The sequence below is a fragment of the Lobosporangium transversale genome (genome assembly GCF_002105155.1).
Source record: "Lobosporangium transversale strain NRRL 3116 chromosome Unknown BCR41scaffold_21, whole genome shotgun sequence".
Taxonomy (NCBI): domain Eukaryota; kingdom Fungi; phylum Mortierellomycota; class Mortierellomycetes; order Mortierellales; family Mortierellaceae; genus Lobosporangium; species Lobosporangium transversale.
This window is the reverse complement of record NW_019028999.1, coordinates 106,156-120,472: the sequence shown is the minus strand read 5'-3', so window position 1 is coordinate 120,472 and position 14,317 is coordinate 106,156. Positions and strand designations below refer to the sequence as shown.

The window sequence follows — 14,317 nt, the reverse complement described above, 5'->3', positions numbered from 1 at the left end:
AAAAAAAAAACTGGATAGAATGATCGATAGAAGAAAAAAAAAAAAAAAGAAGTAGATTGGGTTTATTTTGTATACTTTTAAGACAAGACAGATGGAAGGATCTGCAAAAAAAATAAAAAGAAAAAGAAAAGAAAAAAAGAAAAAAAAAAAAAGAAGCGCCCTTGGAGATGAGATCTGAAAGGGAACATCAAGAAAATCATGGTTGTAACCCATTATATTCAACAAATACAACGCGTTGTCTTCTACTCCGCCGTACCCATTGAAGAAAAAGAAGAGCTTGTCTTGCTTGCCCCCTCCCCTCAAATGTCCGATGGTTTTCTTTTATTGATCTCGGTAATTAATTGATTTAAGGCGCGCAGAACACAGTTTCGGCAATGTGTGAAGAATGTAAACAAAAAAAATATCGAAGGGGAAGATGGAAAGAAATACATGATTTGATAGGATAAAACGATCGACGATGACCAAATACGCCGTAGATGCAAGTAAACCAAGACGCATGCCGCTAGGAATGCTTACTTTGCATATTCATACAGTATGCTGTTGAGTGCTGTTTATGTATTATGCGTGATACACGCGTATTTAGATCATTTCTGGTCGACATCATGAATCTTTTAGGAATCATTTCATTCATTTAATCTAGTTGGTTTAGCATCAGTATGATTTCATCAAGAGCCAATACGGCAACAGTCCCTGAACTTGAACTGGTTCTTGCTTCAGACCCCGATGTGATCAAGCAAGTTTGGATTAACAATAAAGTTCATTTCGCACCTTACGCATCTGATGAGGCATGGCTAGAAAAATCCAGGATTAGGACTAACGTGGACCTTGGACCTGGTATGGGGCATAGTATTTGGGTACTTGTCCCAAGGGGCAAAGGCAATGATCCCACTAGCATTTTATCTGCTGCTCACATCATCCTCAGACCTGGACTTATCTCTAAGATTACCTCGAAAGCAACAAGTGAACTGCCAACAAACAAGGAACTCAATGCTCAGGAATTAAAACACAGCAATACGCAGCATATTTTGGCTAGCCAGCAGAACGGCCATTTGACAGAGTCCACTCATGAATTAAAAGAAATCGCGGTGGCGTATGTTCTTCTGGTATTTACGCCAATCGAGCATAGATCTCGTGGATTTGCCAATGCAATGCTCAGGATGGTTATGGATAAACTCAAGCATCAGACAGATCCTGTCGTCGATCTTTCGTACTTATTCTCAGCAATTGAACCTACATTCTACGCAAATCTAGGTTGGCAAATGATGCGATCGCGTGAATTGGTGTTGGATCAACTGAAGAGCCATGTCTTTCCTGATCTTCCTTTGGTTGATGCTTCCGCTGCTGGTGCAAAATACCGGATCAATAATGTTACTGAGTCTGACCTCAGAGAGATTGTTAATGAAGATGTGGAACTTCTTCGATCTGAAATGGCCAAATGCACTCTTGAGGCGCCTCGGGGCCAAAACCTTCATTTTGTTACCATTCTTCCACATGAAGAAGCATTCCGCACACATTTTGAGATGACCCGTTATTCGAACCTCCATATAGACCATATTAATCGGCCGATAACAAGAATCGGGGTGCGCTTGGTCTCTATCGACGAGCACTACAAGGGTTTGGATGCATTTGTCATCTGGACCTATATTCCATCAAGCAGCCGTATATGCATTCTCCGATTAAGATACCAAACAGTACATCAGCTGCAGTGCCTTCTCAGAGAGGCCATGAAGGAGGCACAGGAATGGGGGTTCTCTATGGTATCTGTATGGGACTTAAATGACAAAGACGCTCTCGCTGCCACTGGCATGTTTAACAGAGACCGCACCAGCTGGTGGCTCTGCGTTGCACAAATGGAGCACGAAAACTTTGGCGGAAGCATTACTATGGTTGCAAATGGAGCCTATACTTGGGGCCTTTAGGATTGTAAATAATAAAATGATTCCTTTCAAATACAAGACGAGCTGCTCTTACAAAAAAACAAAACAAAAAAAAAAAAAAAAAAAAAAAAGTGCCCATTGCCATAATCAACGCATTATACTCTATGCTGATCGCGAGCACGTCGTTACCCTGAATATCTGATGATAAATAAATGTTTAAATTATGGCTGATTGATATACCAGTGCTACTTCTCTCCAGGAATGTACTTTGAAGGCAACAGCAAGAAGTTATGAAGCACTCGAGAATGGAAGCTACCTCAAGGGAAAAATGAATCATATTTCTCATTAGCTGAGCCGGTAGCCTGCCAAGTTAATTCCTGGTTACACTCCATGACACTGTTAATACATGGAAAAACAAGCAGCTACCTACTAAACACCCAGATACATGGCCCTGTTCACTATTGCCGCAATCCTTGCATGATACCCTCAAAGCTAAGCTGGTTTCAAGACTATGAGCAGAAGGGCGAGGGGGGCTTCGTGCTTCCTTGAACAATCTGCGAAATAAGTTTGAGCAAGTACACTTGCGACGGACTATCTTCAATCGTAAGAAGTTTTGGGTGGGCGAAGTTCTAGGAGGAAATAAAATAGTTGGAGAAAAGGGAGATCACGGGTTTTGAACGTTCTACCAACCTAAACTTGTGTACGTGCATGGCATTCTCATTGCTTCATTCACCTCTGCTTGTTTTCATTCTTCTCGCATCTAAAGGAATAACAAGCATCAAGCCAAGAACTCCCTCTGTGTCCTCTCTCCGTTTCTCTCTTTCTTTTCTTTATTAATACTATCTTTTCTTGGTTTCACCTTTTGTAATTGCATTCTTGTTGGTTTTTTCCAACAAATCTTTCAAAAATACCCACCACACATTGTTTGTCCTACTTCACCATGGAGACATTCATTAAGGACTATGACAAGATTTTAAAAAAGCAGCGGGCATTGGAGACGAATGACCCTCTGGACCGCCTTATTGCAGTCGTTAACGAGGCAAAGGAAAAAATCCAAAATGGTAGCTAGGAGAGTTAGATGTTTCTATCTCACGTCCTTTTTTATAACCTGAGGAGTGATATATGGCATCCTCCTTACCTCATTAATTACACCCCCTCTCTTATGAGCTGACTGAGCTGACATTCCTTTGTTATCGATCTCGGTTCTAACAATGGTGTAGGCCCTGAATCGGTGAATGCTTCCTTGGCAACGCTCAGCAAGGCAATCAAGACCGTCTCCAATGGCATTTCTGAAGAACAAAAGGAGCTTCAGAGCGCATTGACTAAATACTCAAAAGCAATTGACAAGGTGCATAAGATAAAAAGAACTTGTGCTTCCGATCCCCTTTTCCACTCTCACGGTGACTATAAAAAACTTATATATGTTTATTTATTTGGATGTATTTAGAAATTCGTGGCGGACATGATGGGAACCATAAATCCTCATGCGTTTGACAATAAAGAGAAAATCCTCAGAAATACGATAGCCATGCACTTTATTCGACAAGGGAATTTTGAGGTCGGAGATGCATTTGCGAAGGCAGGTCCCAGAGCTTTTTTTTTTTTTTTTTTTTTTTTTGTCCATTGTGGTTATGGAGAATAAGCTTCGCCATTTAGTATGTGAAGACCTTGATACTGATTGCATATATGAGTTATTACTATCATTATTATTATTATTATTATTATTATTATTATTTTCCTTTTCTTTAGGAAGCTGGTTTAACAATACCGGATGCGATGCGTCATCAATTTGTTGAAATGTTTGATATCCATGCGGCATTGAAGGAGAATAATTTGGAACCTGCACTGCTGTAAGTCTTATGGGAATGTCTCTGAATACCGGTTAAATGGTCTAACCTGTTTGTCTTGTAGCCATTTTGCTTACAATCCGAGCATATCACTCTATTGATAATTAAAGGTGGGCTACACGTCACAGGAGCGAGTTAGAGAAACGACCCAGTACGCTCGAGTTTAAATTGCATCGTCAAAGATACCTGCAGCTGCTGCAGAACAAACAAACACAGGAGGCTATTGTATATGCGCGCAAAAACTTTGGCTACTTTGGAGAACGCCATACGCAAGGTAAGAAGCAAGGAACCAACAGCTACTTTTTCCTCGTGAAAAGAGAGAACCTGAATAAGAATGTCATGTACTAGTACTTAGTTTTATTTTTTTTATCTTATTTTATTTTATTTTTTTAAAAAAAAAAAAAAAAAAAAAAAAAAATAGAGATTCTTCGTCTTATGGGTTGTATTGCCTATATGGATCGCATTGAGACATCACCATATGCCGACCTCATTACACCCAGCTTTAGTGATGATATTCAACATATGTTCACACGAGACTTTTGCAGCCTCATCGGTCTGCCTTGCGAGAGTCCACTCTATGTTAGGTAAGTTTCTTTCTATTTTGTATGCTACGTTACCCTTTTGTTACGATCATACCTTGATTCTCTAACTCATTTATGTTTATATATAAATAATAGTGTAACCGTGGGTACTCAAGCCCTACCAACTATCAATAAGATGGTGGCAATCATGAAGGCCAAGAAGACTGAATGGAGCCAGCAGAGCGAGCTTCCAGTATGTCGTAGAATGAGTTCAATAGTCTTATTCTTTGTACTATCCTGTCTTCAACTAACTGAAACATCTTTTTTTTTTTTTTTTTTTTTTTTTCCTCGTATGGTATCATGGAATGATTCTTTATTGGCAGGTTGAGATCAACTTGACGGACAATACGAAATTTCATTCAATCTTTGCCTGCCCTGTGTCAAAGGAGCAAGCTACAGAGGAGAATCCACCCATGATGATGGTCTGTGGCCATGTCATTTGTAAGGAGAGTTTGGTGAAACTCGGACGTGGAAATGCAAAGTAAGTGGGCAGCTACTTGTATTGTGTGTTAGAATAGCAAAAAAAAAAAAAAAAGTAATCTAATTGGCACTCTTATTTCCTTGTAGCCAACGATTCAAATGTCCTTATTGTCCTACAGAGTCCATGATTTCTCAGGCCAAGAATGTGTTCTTTTAGAATTGATAGTAATTTTGTATAATAAATTTTGATCTAAGTAGTTTTTTTTTGGTGGCAACAGATCACACAACATGTCCAAGCCACATAACCTTGTTGATTTTTTTTTTTTTTTTTTTGAGCTCTTTTTTTTTTTTTTTTGCAGCTATACTCATTTCAAAACAGGAAAACTAAAGACATTATGGATGCAACTGATGAACCTTACGATTTCTTGACATGGCATAGCAATGCGCCTGCAGTAAAAGACGAAAAGAAAGAGAAGGTATTTTAGCTTCCCCTGTCAAGTTCGTCTCCTCGTCTTTAGACAAAAAAAAAACCACCTCCTCGGCCACTTTACCTATTCAAGTTTCTCTGCCTCAATTCAAAATAGAAAAAACTTAAAAAATCGGCAAAGGAAGCTGAAGCAAAAGCAGCCAAGGTAGCCAAAAAAGACAGTGCATCAAAAAAGGAAAACAAAAAGCGTAAGAGGAGTTCGGATTCGAGTTCGGATGATGATAGTGACAAGGAAGATGACCACGATGACAAAAACAAAAATAAAAAGAGCAAATCAAAGGCTGTAACAAACTCTTCATCACAATCGGAATCAGAATCAGAATCAGCCTCAGATTCATCCTCTTCAGAAGATTCAGATGATCCAGATACTCAACCACCGCCAAAGTCCAAGAGGAAAAAAGTACGGAAAAAAGATAAGAAAGCTCAAGCGAATAATAGTGAAGAAGAAGACGGTGATGAAGCAGAAGCACCCGAAAATGCTGATAATGATGGCGAGGATAACAAGAAGAAGAAAAAGAAGGACAAGAAGGATAAAAGCAAAAAGAAGGAAGGGCCTGGTCGTAAAGGAGAGTTTGGTATCTGGATCGGAAATCTTTCTTTCTTGACCACAGAGAAAGCATTACGACACTTTTTCCGTAATGTCGGGGCTGAAATCACTCGTGTCAACATGCCTTCAGGATCTGGATTTAATAAGAAGGGTAACAAAGGTTTTGCCTACGTGGACTTTGAGACTGCTGAGGCTCAGGAGAACGCGATCAAGTTGTCAGAATCCGAGCTCGAGGGGCGAAAAGTATTGATTAAGTCTAGTAAATCCTTTGAAGGACGCCCGGCTGTTTCCAAAGGTGAGCTCCAAGGGAAGGCCTTGAAGCAGAAGCATGCAGTCTCGCCCACACTCTTTATCGGCAATCTTTCTTTCCAAACTACAAAAGAGAGTCTTCAGAAATTGTTTGAAGATTGTGGCGAGATTCGTAAGGTGCGCTTGGCTACCTTTGAGGACTCTGGTAAATGCAAAGGGTAAGTCTTGCATAGTACCACTGACATGGATGTAATAGATTTTAGCCTTATAAATATTTTCTATTTCTAACTTTTTTATTTTTATTTTTATTTTTATTTTTATTTTTATTTTTATTTTTATTTTTATTTTTATTTTTATTTTTATTTTTATTTTTATTTTTTTAACCGCGCATTCCTGGATATTTTCTCTTTATCTTTGTAGATTTGCTTATATTGATTATATGGCTCCGGAATCAGCTTCAGCGGCATTGACTGACCCGGCGAAGCGCTTTTTAGACGGCCGCAAATTAAACATTGAATATGCTTCAGCGGAGGCCACCTTGAGAGGTAACCCTCGAGAGTACAGGAAACATAAGCGAGATGAGGAGAAGGCAGCAGCGATTGCTCGTGGCGAGATTCCAGCAGATGATGTTGATGGAGGAGAGAACAGTGCAGGTAAAGACGCAACGGATGAAGCAGCAGAAGAAGAGAGGCGAAGATTCAATGCGGAGCAAAAAGCTAAGCGTCAAAGACGTCAGCCTGGTGATGGATCAAAGCCGAAGAAACTGCAGGGTCATCAACGCCCTGGTTTTGCACTTGCTAATGCCCAAAGAGCATCCCAAGGCATCACCGAGTTCAAGGGCAACAAGATCACATTTAGTTAAAGAGGATAGGGCGAGAGTTAGATTAATGTAGACAATAAAAAAAAAAAAAAAAAAAAAAAGGTTTGTTTAGTTTTGTTAGAGATCCAAAGCGCGCTTACGGATCAAGGAAAGTTGGCTTTTGACGTTGAATTATGAATGCAATAAAATCTGTACATTTACATTTGTCTTCCTTTAAGCTTGATATTAACATTTTTATTCCAAAAAAAGGGGGATCATCTTCTCTGCTGGATGCTTTGAATTAATGGTAGTGCTAGGAGGGTGATGGATCCAGCTTGGATGATGCAGGTGTAAGCTGGTGAATCGTATAGATCCGCAATGGGATGGAAGTCTTATGGAGAATCTCTATGCTTTTTATTTTTTTTTTTTTATTTTTTTTTATTTCACACGCCTGCGTGCATATGGCTGCGTGTCATATGGCTAAGCTTTCCATCCTTGAACTGCTTATTAAAACTTGTACGGCTGCCGTGTAGTGAGGATCGCACCTAACCCACGACCGTCCTTTAAGGCCTGTACTGCAGCTTGGAATTCATGTCGGATGACGTTCATCATATCTTGCCTGGCACCTGCGGCATTAAAGTCAAGGATAAATGGATCCTCCACCACAAATGCGTGTCGTGCCCAGCTAGAGGGAACTTCCTCTCGAGGGACAACCCCACCACACCGGATGCTCACACATGACTTTGTATACTCAAATTTACTTCCATAATATTCCAGAAATCCCAAGAACAACTCTCCAAGCGTCATGCTATTCCGTGGAATACATGGCCGAATTCTCGATGGGTCTGTGAAAGCTACATTGACCATCTGTATTGATCCATAGGGTCCTGGATTGGGCACAGTATGGGGGATCAAGTGTGGGTCCTGCAAAGAGGGAAGAACAGGGATGAGAAGGGTCTGAAAGTAAGAGATGGCCATAAGGATGTAACAATAACTACTAAGCGATCCCAAGGCTGGCTCATTGATTCCGCGTGCCTTGACGAAGGCCTTGAGGACATAAAGGAATGTCTTGACGCGTTCATCGATTCGGACGTAGGATTCAATCAATCGAGTATTATAGAGACCGGTATATTGGCCATAATTAACATCTACCCTGATGGCCGTCTTGTGATCCGTAAACTTCAGGATAGGGACCCGTGCCCCTTGAATCACTTCAACGTCCTTCATGCTGTCTATGCATAAATATTATTGTAGCCACAAATTATTCCCAATGCGTTGTGAAGAGTGGAGTAAGCGTTTTTTTTCTTTTGTGCACATTATTTTTCACACCTTGCCACAACAGCATCACACAGGGCTCAAAAAAAAAAAAAAAAAAAAAAAAGAGGTTGTGCCCTGTCCAAACCCAGCTACTTCTGGTGATGGGGCACGATGCAATGATAGGCAGCATCCACATGCTAAAAAGTCGGAACAACTCATATTATAGGTTTTTTATATGGATGAGAAATATGTGTGGAATGAGGGATTTGAGATTAGAAAGAAAGGAGGAGAGGCGTGAAAGTGAACTTACAGCGCTGGAATAGGGTCTTCAAGACAAACAAATCCTGGAACCGACCAGGCGTTGTCAAATCCTGGCCTTGATCATGCAAAGCAGGAAGAATTACCAAGTCAAGATCACTGGAATCGGTTGCGAGTCCTGATGCGAATGAGCTGCAATGATCCAATTGTCCATTGTCCATTGTCCATTGTCAACCCGGATGTATATTTTAACAGTAAGATAGAGATAGTCAGTCTCCTGTTTTACTCCAAATACCTCCTGGTCCCCTCACTTTCACACACTCTTTTGTTCCCCATTGATCCCTTTTCTCCTGAATAAGGCGTTGTTTGATTCTAGCCAAAAGGGATTGGAGAAATAATAATAATAATAATAATAATAATAATAATAAAAACAGGGTGTGAAAAAGCGCGTGTGGTATCCTCCTTTCTCCTCAGTTTGATCAAGATATTTTCAAGTTCCTCATCACTCACCCAAAGATCTCAATCTTGGTTTCCTTTGGCCATTCTGTATTGAGGATACCCTGCACGCGAGTTACCAAGTTTTCTCGAAGTTGCTTTCCTTGTTCTGAAATGGCTACTTCCTGTTATGCATGCATGGGAAGGGACATGGCATGTATACAACGTTAATAGAGTGATTACCATTTATTGTAACAATGACAATTATTAGTACAATTATAACAATAGCGACAACAATTGTGAATTCCACATTGGTCAGGCACATATGCTCCCCCACGCTCACGCCACAAGGAATTCATTAAACCCAAAAAAAAAAAAAAAAAAAAAAAAATCTGAGCTACTGCATCAATCTCGTTAGTGCTTACTTCTGCAAGTGTCGTCATGTCCTCGGTGAGTTGCTGGGTGTGATGGCTGGTGTTACTGTTGGTCATGGTGGCTACAGAGGCTGAGATTATATTCCGGTAAATACTAAGAGAATTGAATTAAATTGTCTCTGTGGCGAAGACAGGTTTGAGGTTGGGACAAATGAAGTCTGTGTATTAAAAGTGAGGGTGTCCTGGAACAACAAATGTTGTAAAGTATACGAGTGATTATGTGTTGGATATGCACTAGGGTTTAGAGTTCGGGACCAGGGACCGAGAGGATCGACGGGCTACAGGAAGGAAAGAGGGAAAATAGACAAGAAGGAAAAAGAAGGCGAAAGAGAGATGCAAAATGAAGAAAGGATAGATGAAAAAAAAAAAAAAAAAAAAAAAAAAAAAAGAGATTGTGAAGGAATGATAAATCAAAAGAAAGACAGACCATGTGTCATTGAGGAGGAAAAGTAGACAAAGAAACAAATGAAGCCAGCCAGCACCACCTGCATGCCACGGCTTTAAAACATCCACTCTTCTTCATGGCACCGCACCAACTGATAAAGACCCTTGCTTCCATAACAATACACGTACCCGTTCATTTTTTGTCTTTGTGATGTTGTTGCAGTTGTCGTTGCAGTTGTTTTTCGATTACTGTTTTGTTTACATGTTTACAATGGGAACGGCTGGCTTCATGTATTCCCTATTGTGTCCACAACGAATGTTATTTTCGTTTTCTGTGTTCATTTGAATTTGCATGATGGAGACACAAGACGGTGGGAAGACGCAGAAAGATGGAGGGGGTGGGGGTTCAGAAACAAAGGGGTAAAAATGGTCAGGGTGTACAAGGGGTTGCACAAGGAAGGATAAAAAAAAAAAGCAATCGTTGGGCTTTATTGCTCCTTCATTTCTATCTGTCTTTTCTTCCTTGATCATTTAGCTCAGTATTCATTTCTAGCATTTGCCACACTGGTGAATGTGATGGTTACAAGTCTGTCCAAGCGAATATAAAAGGAAGCAACATACCACTGTATTCGCTTGCTACAACTACTTTACGTGTATATTAGTTTAAGGAATGCTGTGGGATACAACAGTGACCAGTAAAAAGCTATTTTCATATTCAAGTCTCTGGACATTCTAAATTATGTAACGTATCAGATAAAAAAAAAAAAAAAGCAGCATTAAAACTTGTACATTACTCTTAACGGCCTCGCAATCCTTGGGATATCACGATGTATAAGTATACTGAAAGAAAAAAAGTTAACAACATCTATAAAAATATCAAGACTAATGGTTGACAACCAATGCCCTCTGTCATAAAACATCTTGATAATACTTTAAGAGCAACTCTGCCTGTTTAAATTAGTCTCGCCGGGAGAGAGATCTTTTAAGGCGGTCAGGCCAGCATCGACGCAGGAAGAACGCGTTTTCGGCTGCGCCATATCATCCTAAAAACCTTTAGATGATTTTAACTAAGATCAATTAGATTGGATCTCTACATCTCCTACAAATTGCACGCACAAGCCCTACGATAAGAGAGTTTGGCCCCCCTCTGATGTGCATCTCATTATTCGTGTGCCAGCTGCGGCATTCTTTTTCGTCCTTGACCGCTTGATCATGTCTATCAAGAACAAATTCTCAAATTGTGAAACTACTATCCGAGCACACCTTTGACTTTTCTGTACATGATGCACCATTTTATCCCCCAAAGGAAACAATGCTGTCGATCTTGACCATGTGAACAGTATTGACGATCTATCCTTTCCGTGTTAATTGCATTTATCCCTGGCAAAAACAAGCCCTCCAGAATTAGACCCTACCAAAAAAACGCAATCCATTCCAACCTTAAGTCCAACCCCCTTTTTCCTATTGATTCTAAACTTCTCCCTCCTCCCACAGTCTCGTCGTCCCCTTTCCCACTGTTTCCTTCCCTTATTTTTATTTCTCCCGGCTGCTTGGGTGTCTAATTGGAATTATTTCCTGCACAGAGTCTCTTTTATTCCTTTTATCTGTCTCTTAACGTGCATAAGCTCATAATTGCCCCGCTTACCGTTTTTCATCCTCTCCTCTTTCTTCCGCATTTTGGTCATGAAAATCGCGCTGAATCTTCTCCCCTACATCTAAAAATTCACCTATTCTGTGGTCTTCTTCCTTTCTCCTGATTTTATTATAAGCATCTTGCATGGTCTTTTGCTGCTCGCGTGCATGGGACGCGTCATAGACTAGAACAACCAATTATAAGGAATTTTAGACTGTGTATTCCATTGATGAGTGTTCTTTCATTATCATGCTCGTGATATTCCTCTTCCCCAGTTTCGCTTGAGAGGATAATGAATAAGTATTAGGAGAAAGTAACCAAAGCGATAAAGTATAGGGAACGAGGCTGATCAGAGACCGTCCTTGTAATTTTTTTTCTTTCTTTCATATTATCGCCCCCTTAAAAATTCTGTGGATGCGTGGGCGAGATAGCAAGCAAAACGCCACCTTATACCCTTTTACCATTTATTATTATTATTATTGGTCTTCTTTCGACGACTACATGTGAGCAAATACAGGTGGGGGATGAGTCCCAGAGCACAATTCCCCAAAAAGGTTGGAGCGAATGACTTGCTTATTGCTGTTTTTAACTTGTTTACCCTGCGTTCACGATTTACACCCTGTAAAAATATTTGTCTTTCCTTCCTTCTTTCTATTTTCCCTGTCCCTCCCTCCCTCTTTCCCTCCTTTTATTGTTTGTAGTATGGTTGAGAACGGCATCAAATACATGTAATCACATTTCGCAACCACTCAACGCAAGATTTCATTCCTTAATATAGACAAACTTCACTTTTCAGGTTGATTCCCTGCCTTTTTTTTTTTTTTTTTTTTTTTTTTTTTCCTGTCTTTCCCTATCCTTCACTTTACTCTCGCGTCTATACTTCCTCCATCTCCCTTACCATCGCTTGTTACTTTATTTCCCTGCTTCCACACGCCTTACTTCTACTTTTTGGCTGAAATGCTTACTATTTAGTCTATGGGGACTTCTTCACACCAAGAGCAGCAAGAATAACAGTGACATCAGTACTATCGCTTAGAGAACTTTCGGACCAGCCACCACGCAACTAGCCCCTCCTTTCTGCCTCCTTTCTAGGTTCCTCTGAGCAATTAATCTGCACAGTGACCACTTCCTTGCAATTCCAAAAATTAAACACTGAAAGACCTAAAGAGTTGATTATAGATCATTACTACAATTGTGCTGCCCCACCCCCCACCTCCTTTCTTATAAATCTTCACCATTTTATTACATCTCACTACCAATCCCTTCGCTGTCTCCAGCGCGCCACCTATTTATACAATTGGGCACGTTCACAAAATCATAGTGGCATATTATTATGGATAAATTACATTCGCATCAATCTCTGCCACCAATATCGGTCCCCTTCATGGAAGACAGCAGCAATATGAAGGGACGATATACTCAAGTTTATTATGGAAACCCCTCCGAACGAGTCCAGATACACTCTCAGAACTATGATGGTAAGATGCAGGGCCTTACTATAATGACCTAGAATGTCACCCCCTTGGACTCATTGCCATACCTATCCTCTCCATCACTCTTATTCGGTAAATTTGGCCATGCTTTTCATTTTCCTCTTCCTCTTACTTCATTCACCTCGACTTCGAATTCTACTGCCCCTGTAACTCAGTTCTTCTCAATCCTTTTTGCCAACTTTATCCCTATGTAATCAACACCCGTATCCGCATCCATATCCTCAATCTGCTCAGCTAACATAGAGTTTGTCCTCATATCAATGTCGCCACTAGGCAAGGAAAGGAAAACAATGGCAGGAAGAAGTAGCATTAATAAAAAGAAGGGTAAAACGTCAATAGATATCAAGGATATTAGAAGAAAAAGAGCAAAAATGACTCTACGAGTCCACAACTATGCCCGTGCGGTGAAATGGCTCGTGCGCTTTTTGTTCCTCCACACACAAAAAACTAAAAAATAAAAAATAAAAAAAAAAAAAATTACACTTTGTTCCATTCCAAGGGCACAGGGATAAAAAAAATTCTTCTACAGGGCTCATTCATTAGTGCTTTCAGTATTACTTTCAGTGTTGCTTTCCAAACAAACAGGGACATGGCTGGTATGATCGAAGGAAGAATTATACGCACTTACACTCACTGTCTTTTCTTTTGTTCTTTTTTTCTTTTTCTTTTTTTTTTTGCTACAATGCTCTGGGCCTCCATCACTCAAGACAATTCTCCAACTGCAGTTGACTCGCAAGGCACGACCTATTTGGGAACCCATGATCGCTACAGTCATTCTTCCCAAACATCAACATACCATGTTTATGAGCGTCCAATTCATCCCCTACAGTCGACTCTAGAACCTTATTTGCCATTTACGAGCATACCTACAGAGGCTACAATAGCCACAGCCCATTCATCATTCCTTCCTCTCTCTTCTACACCTTCAGGCCTAGTTTCCTCTTCCTCTCCTTCTTCGCCCTTACCACCTAGCTTTTCATTTGGGGAGAAATGGCAACCAGCTTCGTTACTGGTATCAGCACCCACTATTCAACCGTTACCTTCCATTCCCGGTATCAGAGTATCGAATCAATTTATGGCTTCGAGTGCTCCGGACAATGAAGGAAGAGGCCGCAAAAAGCTCTTTGTGTCAAAGATCCGAAGGGTGTTCAACAAATCAGCGACCATACCATCCGCCAAGGAAGGATTCCCTGAGACCAAATCAGCCCCTAGCCTCTCTAACCATACCAAAAGTGATATGACAAATCGGCAGCAATCTCGTCTTGAGGATATCATCTCCTTGTCATCAGTTCGGCAGGATGGAGGCCTTTTGCCATTCGATTCAGAATTAGTTCAACATCGAGGCTCGGTATCCTCTTTGAGTTCTGGTGGCACAGCAATGTCCGTAGGCCACGCAGAGTTTGGTCTAAATACGCCTCTGACTTCACCTGATGTTTCTCCATCAGGATCTCCTAAATTGAAGCCACATGCTGTTGCTACCATAGCTCCTTATGGAGAACAGCAGCAGCTGCCGCAACGGTTATCACGCTCCCACTTGCAGTTTGATCTAGAAGATTTGGTACTTAATCTGGCTATTGGATACGCCGAGGATCAGTATCCTGGCTCTAATGTAACGA

General features: G+C 40.6%; 4 protein-coding genes across 4 annotated transcripts; 3 read left to right on the top strand and 1 right to left on the bottom strand.

Moving 5' to 3' along the window:
• Nucleotides 1-380: 380 nt before the first annotated feature.
• On the top strand, nucleotides 381-1,919 carry BCR41DRAFT_386859 (hypothetical protein; the record flags this gene model as incomplete). The annotated part of the gene is made up of 1 exon (XM_022027842.1): nucleotides 381-1,919. Exon 1 carries the CDS (start codon nucleotides 657-659, stop codon nucleotides 1,917-1,919), a length of 1,263 nt encoding a protein of 420 aa, XP_021880760.1. The 5' UTR covers nucleotides 381-656.
• A 690-nt stretch (nucleotides 1,920-2,609) lies between these two features.
• Nucleotides 2,610-4,949, top strand: BCR41DRAFT_337140 (CTLH/CRA C-terminal to lish motif domain-domain-containing protein). The gene is made up of 9 exons (XM_022022059.1): nucleotides 2,610-2,938; nucleotides 3,098-3,225; nucleotides 3,325-3,456; nucleotides 3,627-3,727; nucleotides 3,835-3,998; nucleotides 4,146-4,308; nucleotides 4,402-4,498; nucleotides 4,629-4,786; nucleotides 4,873-4,949. The coding sequence occupies exons 1-9, from the start codon at nucleotides 2,818-2,820 to the stop codon at nucleotides 4,940-4,942; spliced, it is 1,134 nt and encodes a 377-aa protein (XP_021880759.1). The 5' UTR covers nucleotides 2,610-2,817; the 3' UTR covers nucleotides 4,943-4,949.
• A 140-nt stretch (nucleotides 4,950-5,089) lies between these two features.
• Nucleotides 5,090-6,901, top strand: BCR41DRAFT_337137 (hypothetical protein). The gene is made up of 3 exons (XM_022022058.1): nucleotides 5,090-5,201; nucleotides 5,310-6,226; nucleotides 6,429-6,901. Exons 1-3 carry the CDS (start codon nucleotides 5,121-5,123, stop codon nucleotides 6,868-6,870), a joined length of 1,440 nt encoding a protein of 479 aa, XP_021880758.1. The 5' UTR covers nucleotides 5,090-5,120; the 3' UTR covers nucleotides 6,871-6,901.
• A 352-nt stretch (nucleotides 6,902-7,253) lies between these two features.
• BCR41DRAFT_354612 (hypothetical protein) lies at nucleotides 7,254-9,533 on the bottom strand. The gene is made up of 4 exons (XM_022024339.1): nucleotides 9,183-9,533; nucleotides 8,833-8,942; nucleotides 8,375-8,514; nucleotides 7,254-8,039 (listed from the first exon to the last, which is right to left on the bottom strand). Exons 1-4 carry the CDS (start codon nucleotides 9,246-9,248, stop codon nucleotides 7,315-7,317), a joined length of 1,041 nt encoding a protein of 346 aa, XP_021880757.1. The 5' UTR covers nucleotides 9,249-9,533; the 3' UTR covers nucleotides 7,254-7,314.
• Between the last annotated feature and the right edge of the window lie 4,784 nt (nucleotides 9,534-14,317).

Excerpts from the sequence above, each read along its gene's own strand:
- BCR41DRAFT_337140 (XM_022022059.1), top strand. The coding sequence starts at position 2,818 with ATGGAGACATTCATTAAGGACTATGACAAGATTTTAAAAAAGCAGCGG. Across the intron at positions 4,499-4,628 it reads GCCAGCAGAGCGAGCTTCCA|GTTGAGATCAACTTGACGGA; the intron begins GTATGTCGTAGA and ends CTTTATTGGCAG. Across the intron at positions 4,787-4,872 it reads CTCGGACGTGGAAATGCAAA|CCAACGATTCAAATGTCCTT; the intron begins GTAAGTGGGCAG and ends ATTTCCTTGTAG.
- BCR41DRAFT_337137 (XM_022022058.1), top strand. The coding sequence starts at position 5,121 with ATGGATGCAACTGATGAACCTTACGATTTCTTGACATGGCATAGCAAT. Across the intron at positions 5,202-5,309 it reads AAGACGAAAAGAAAGAGAAG|AAAAAACTTAAAAAATCGGC; the intron begins GTATTTTAGCTT and ends AATTCAAAATAG. Across the intron at positions 6,227-6,428 it reads GACTCTGGTAAATGCAAAGG|ATTTGCTTATATTGATTATA; the intron begins GTAAGTCTTGCA and ends TTATCTTTGTAG.
- BCR41DRAFT_354612 (XM_022024339.1), bottom strand. The coding sequence starts at position 9,248 with ATGACCAACAGTAACACCAGCCATCACACCCAGCAACTCACCGAGGAC. Across the intron at positions 8,943-9,182 it reads ACATGACGACACTTGCAGAA|GAAGTAGCCATTTCAGAACA; the intron begins GTAAGCACTAAC and ends CATGCATAACAG. Across the intron at positions 8,515-8,832 it reads ACCAAGATTGAGATCTTTGG|CTCATTCGCATCAGGACTCG; the intron begins GTGAGTGATGAG and ends GGATCATTGCAG.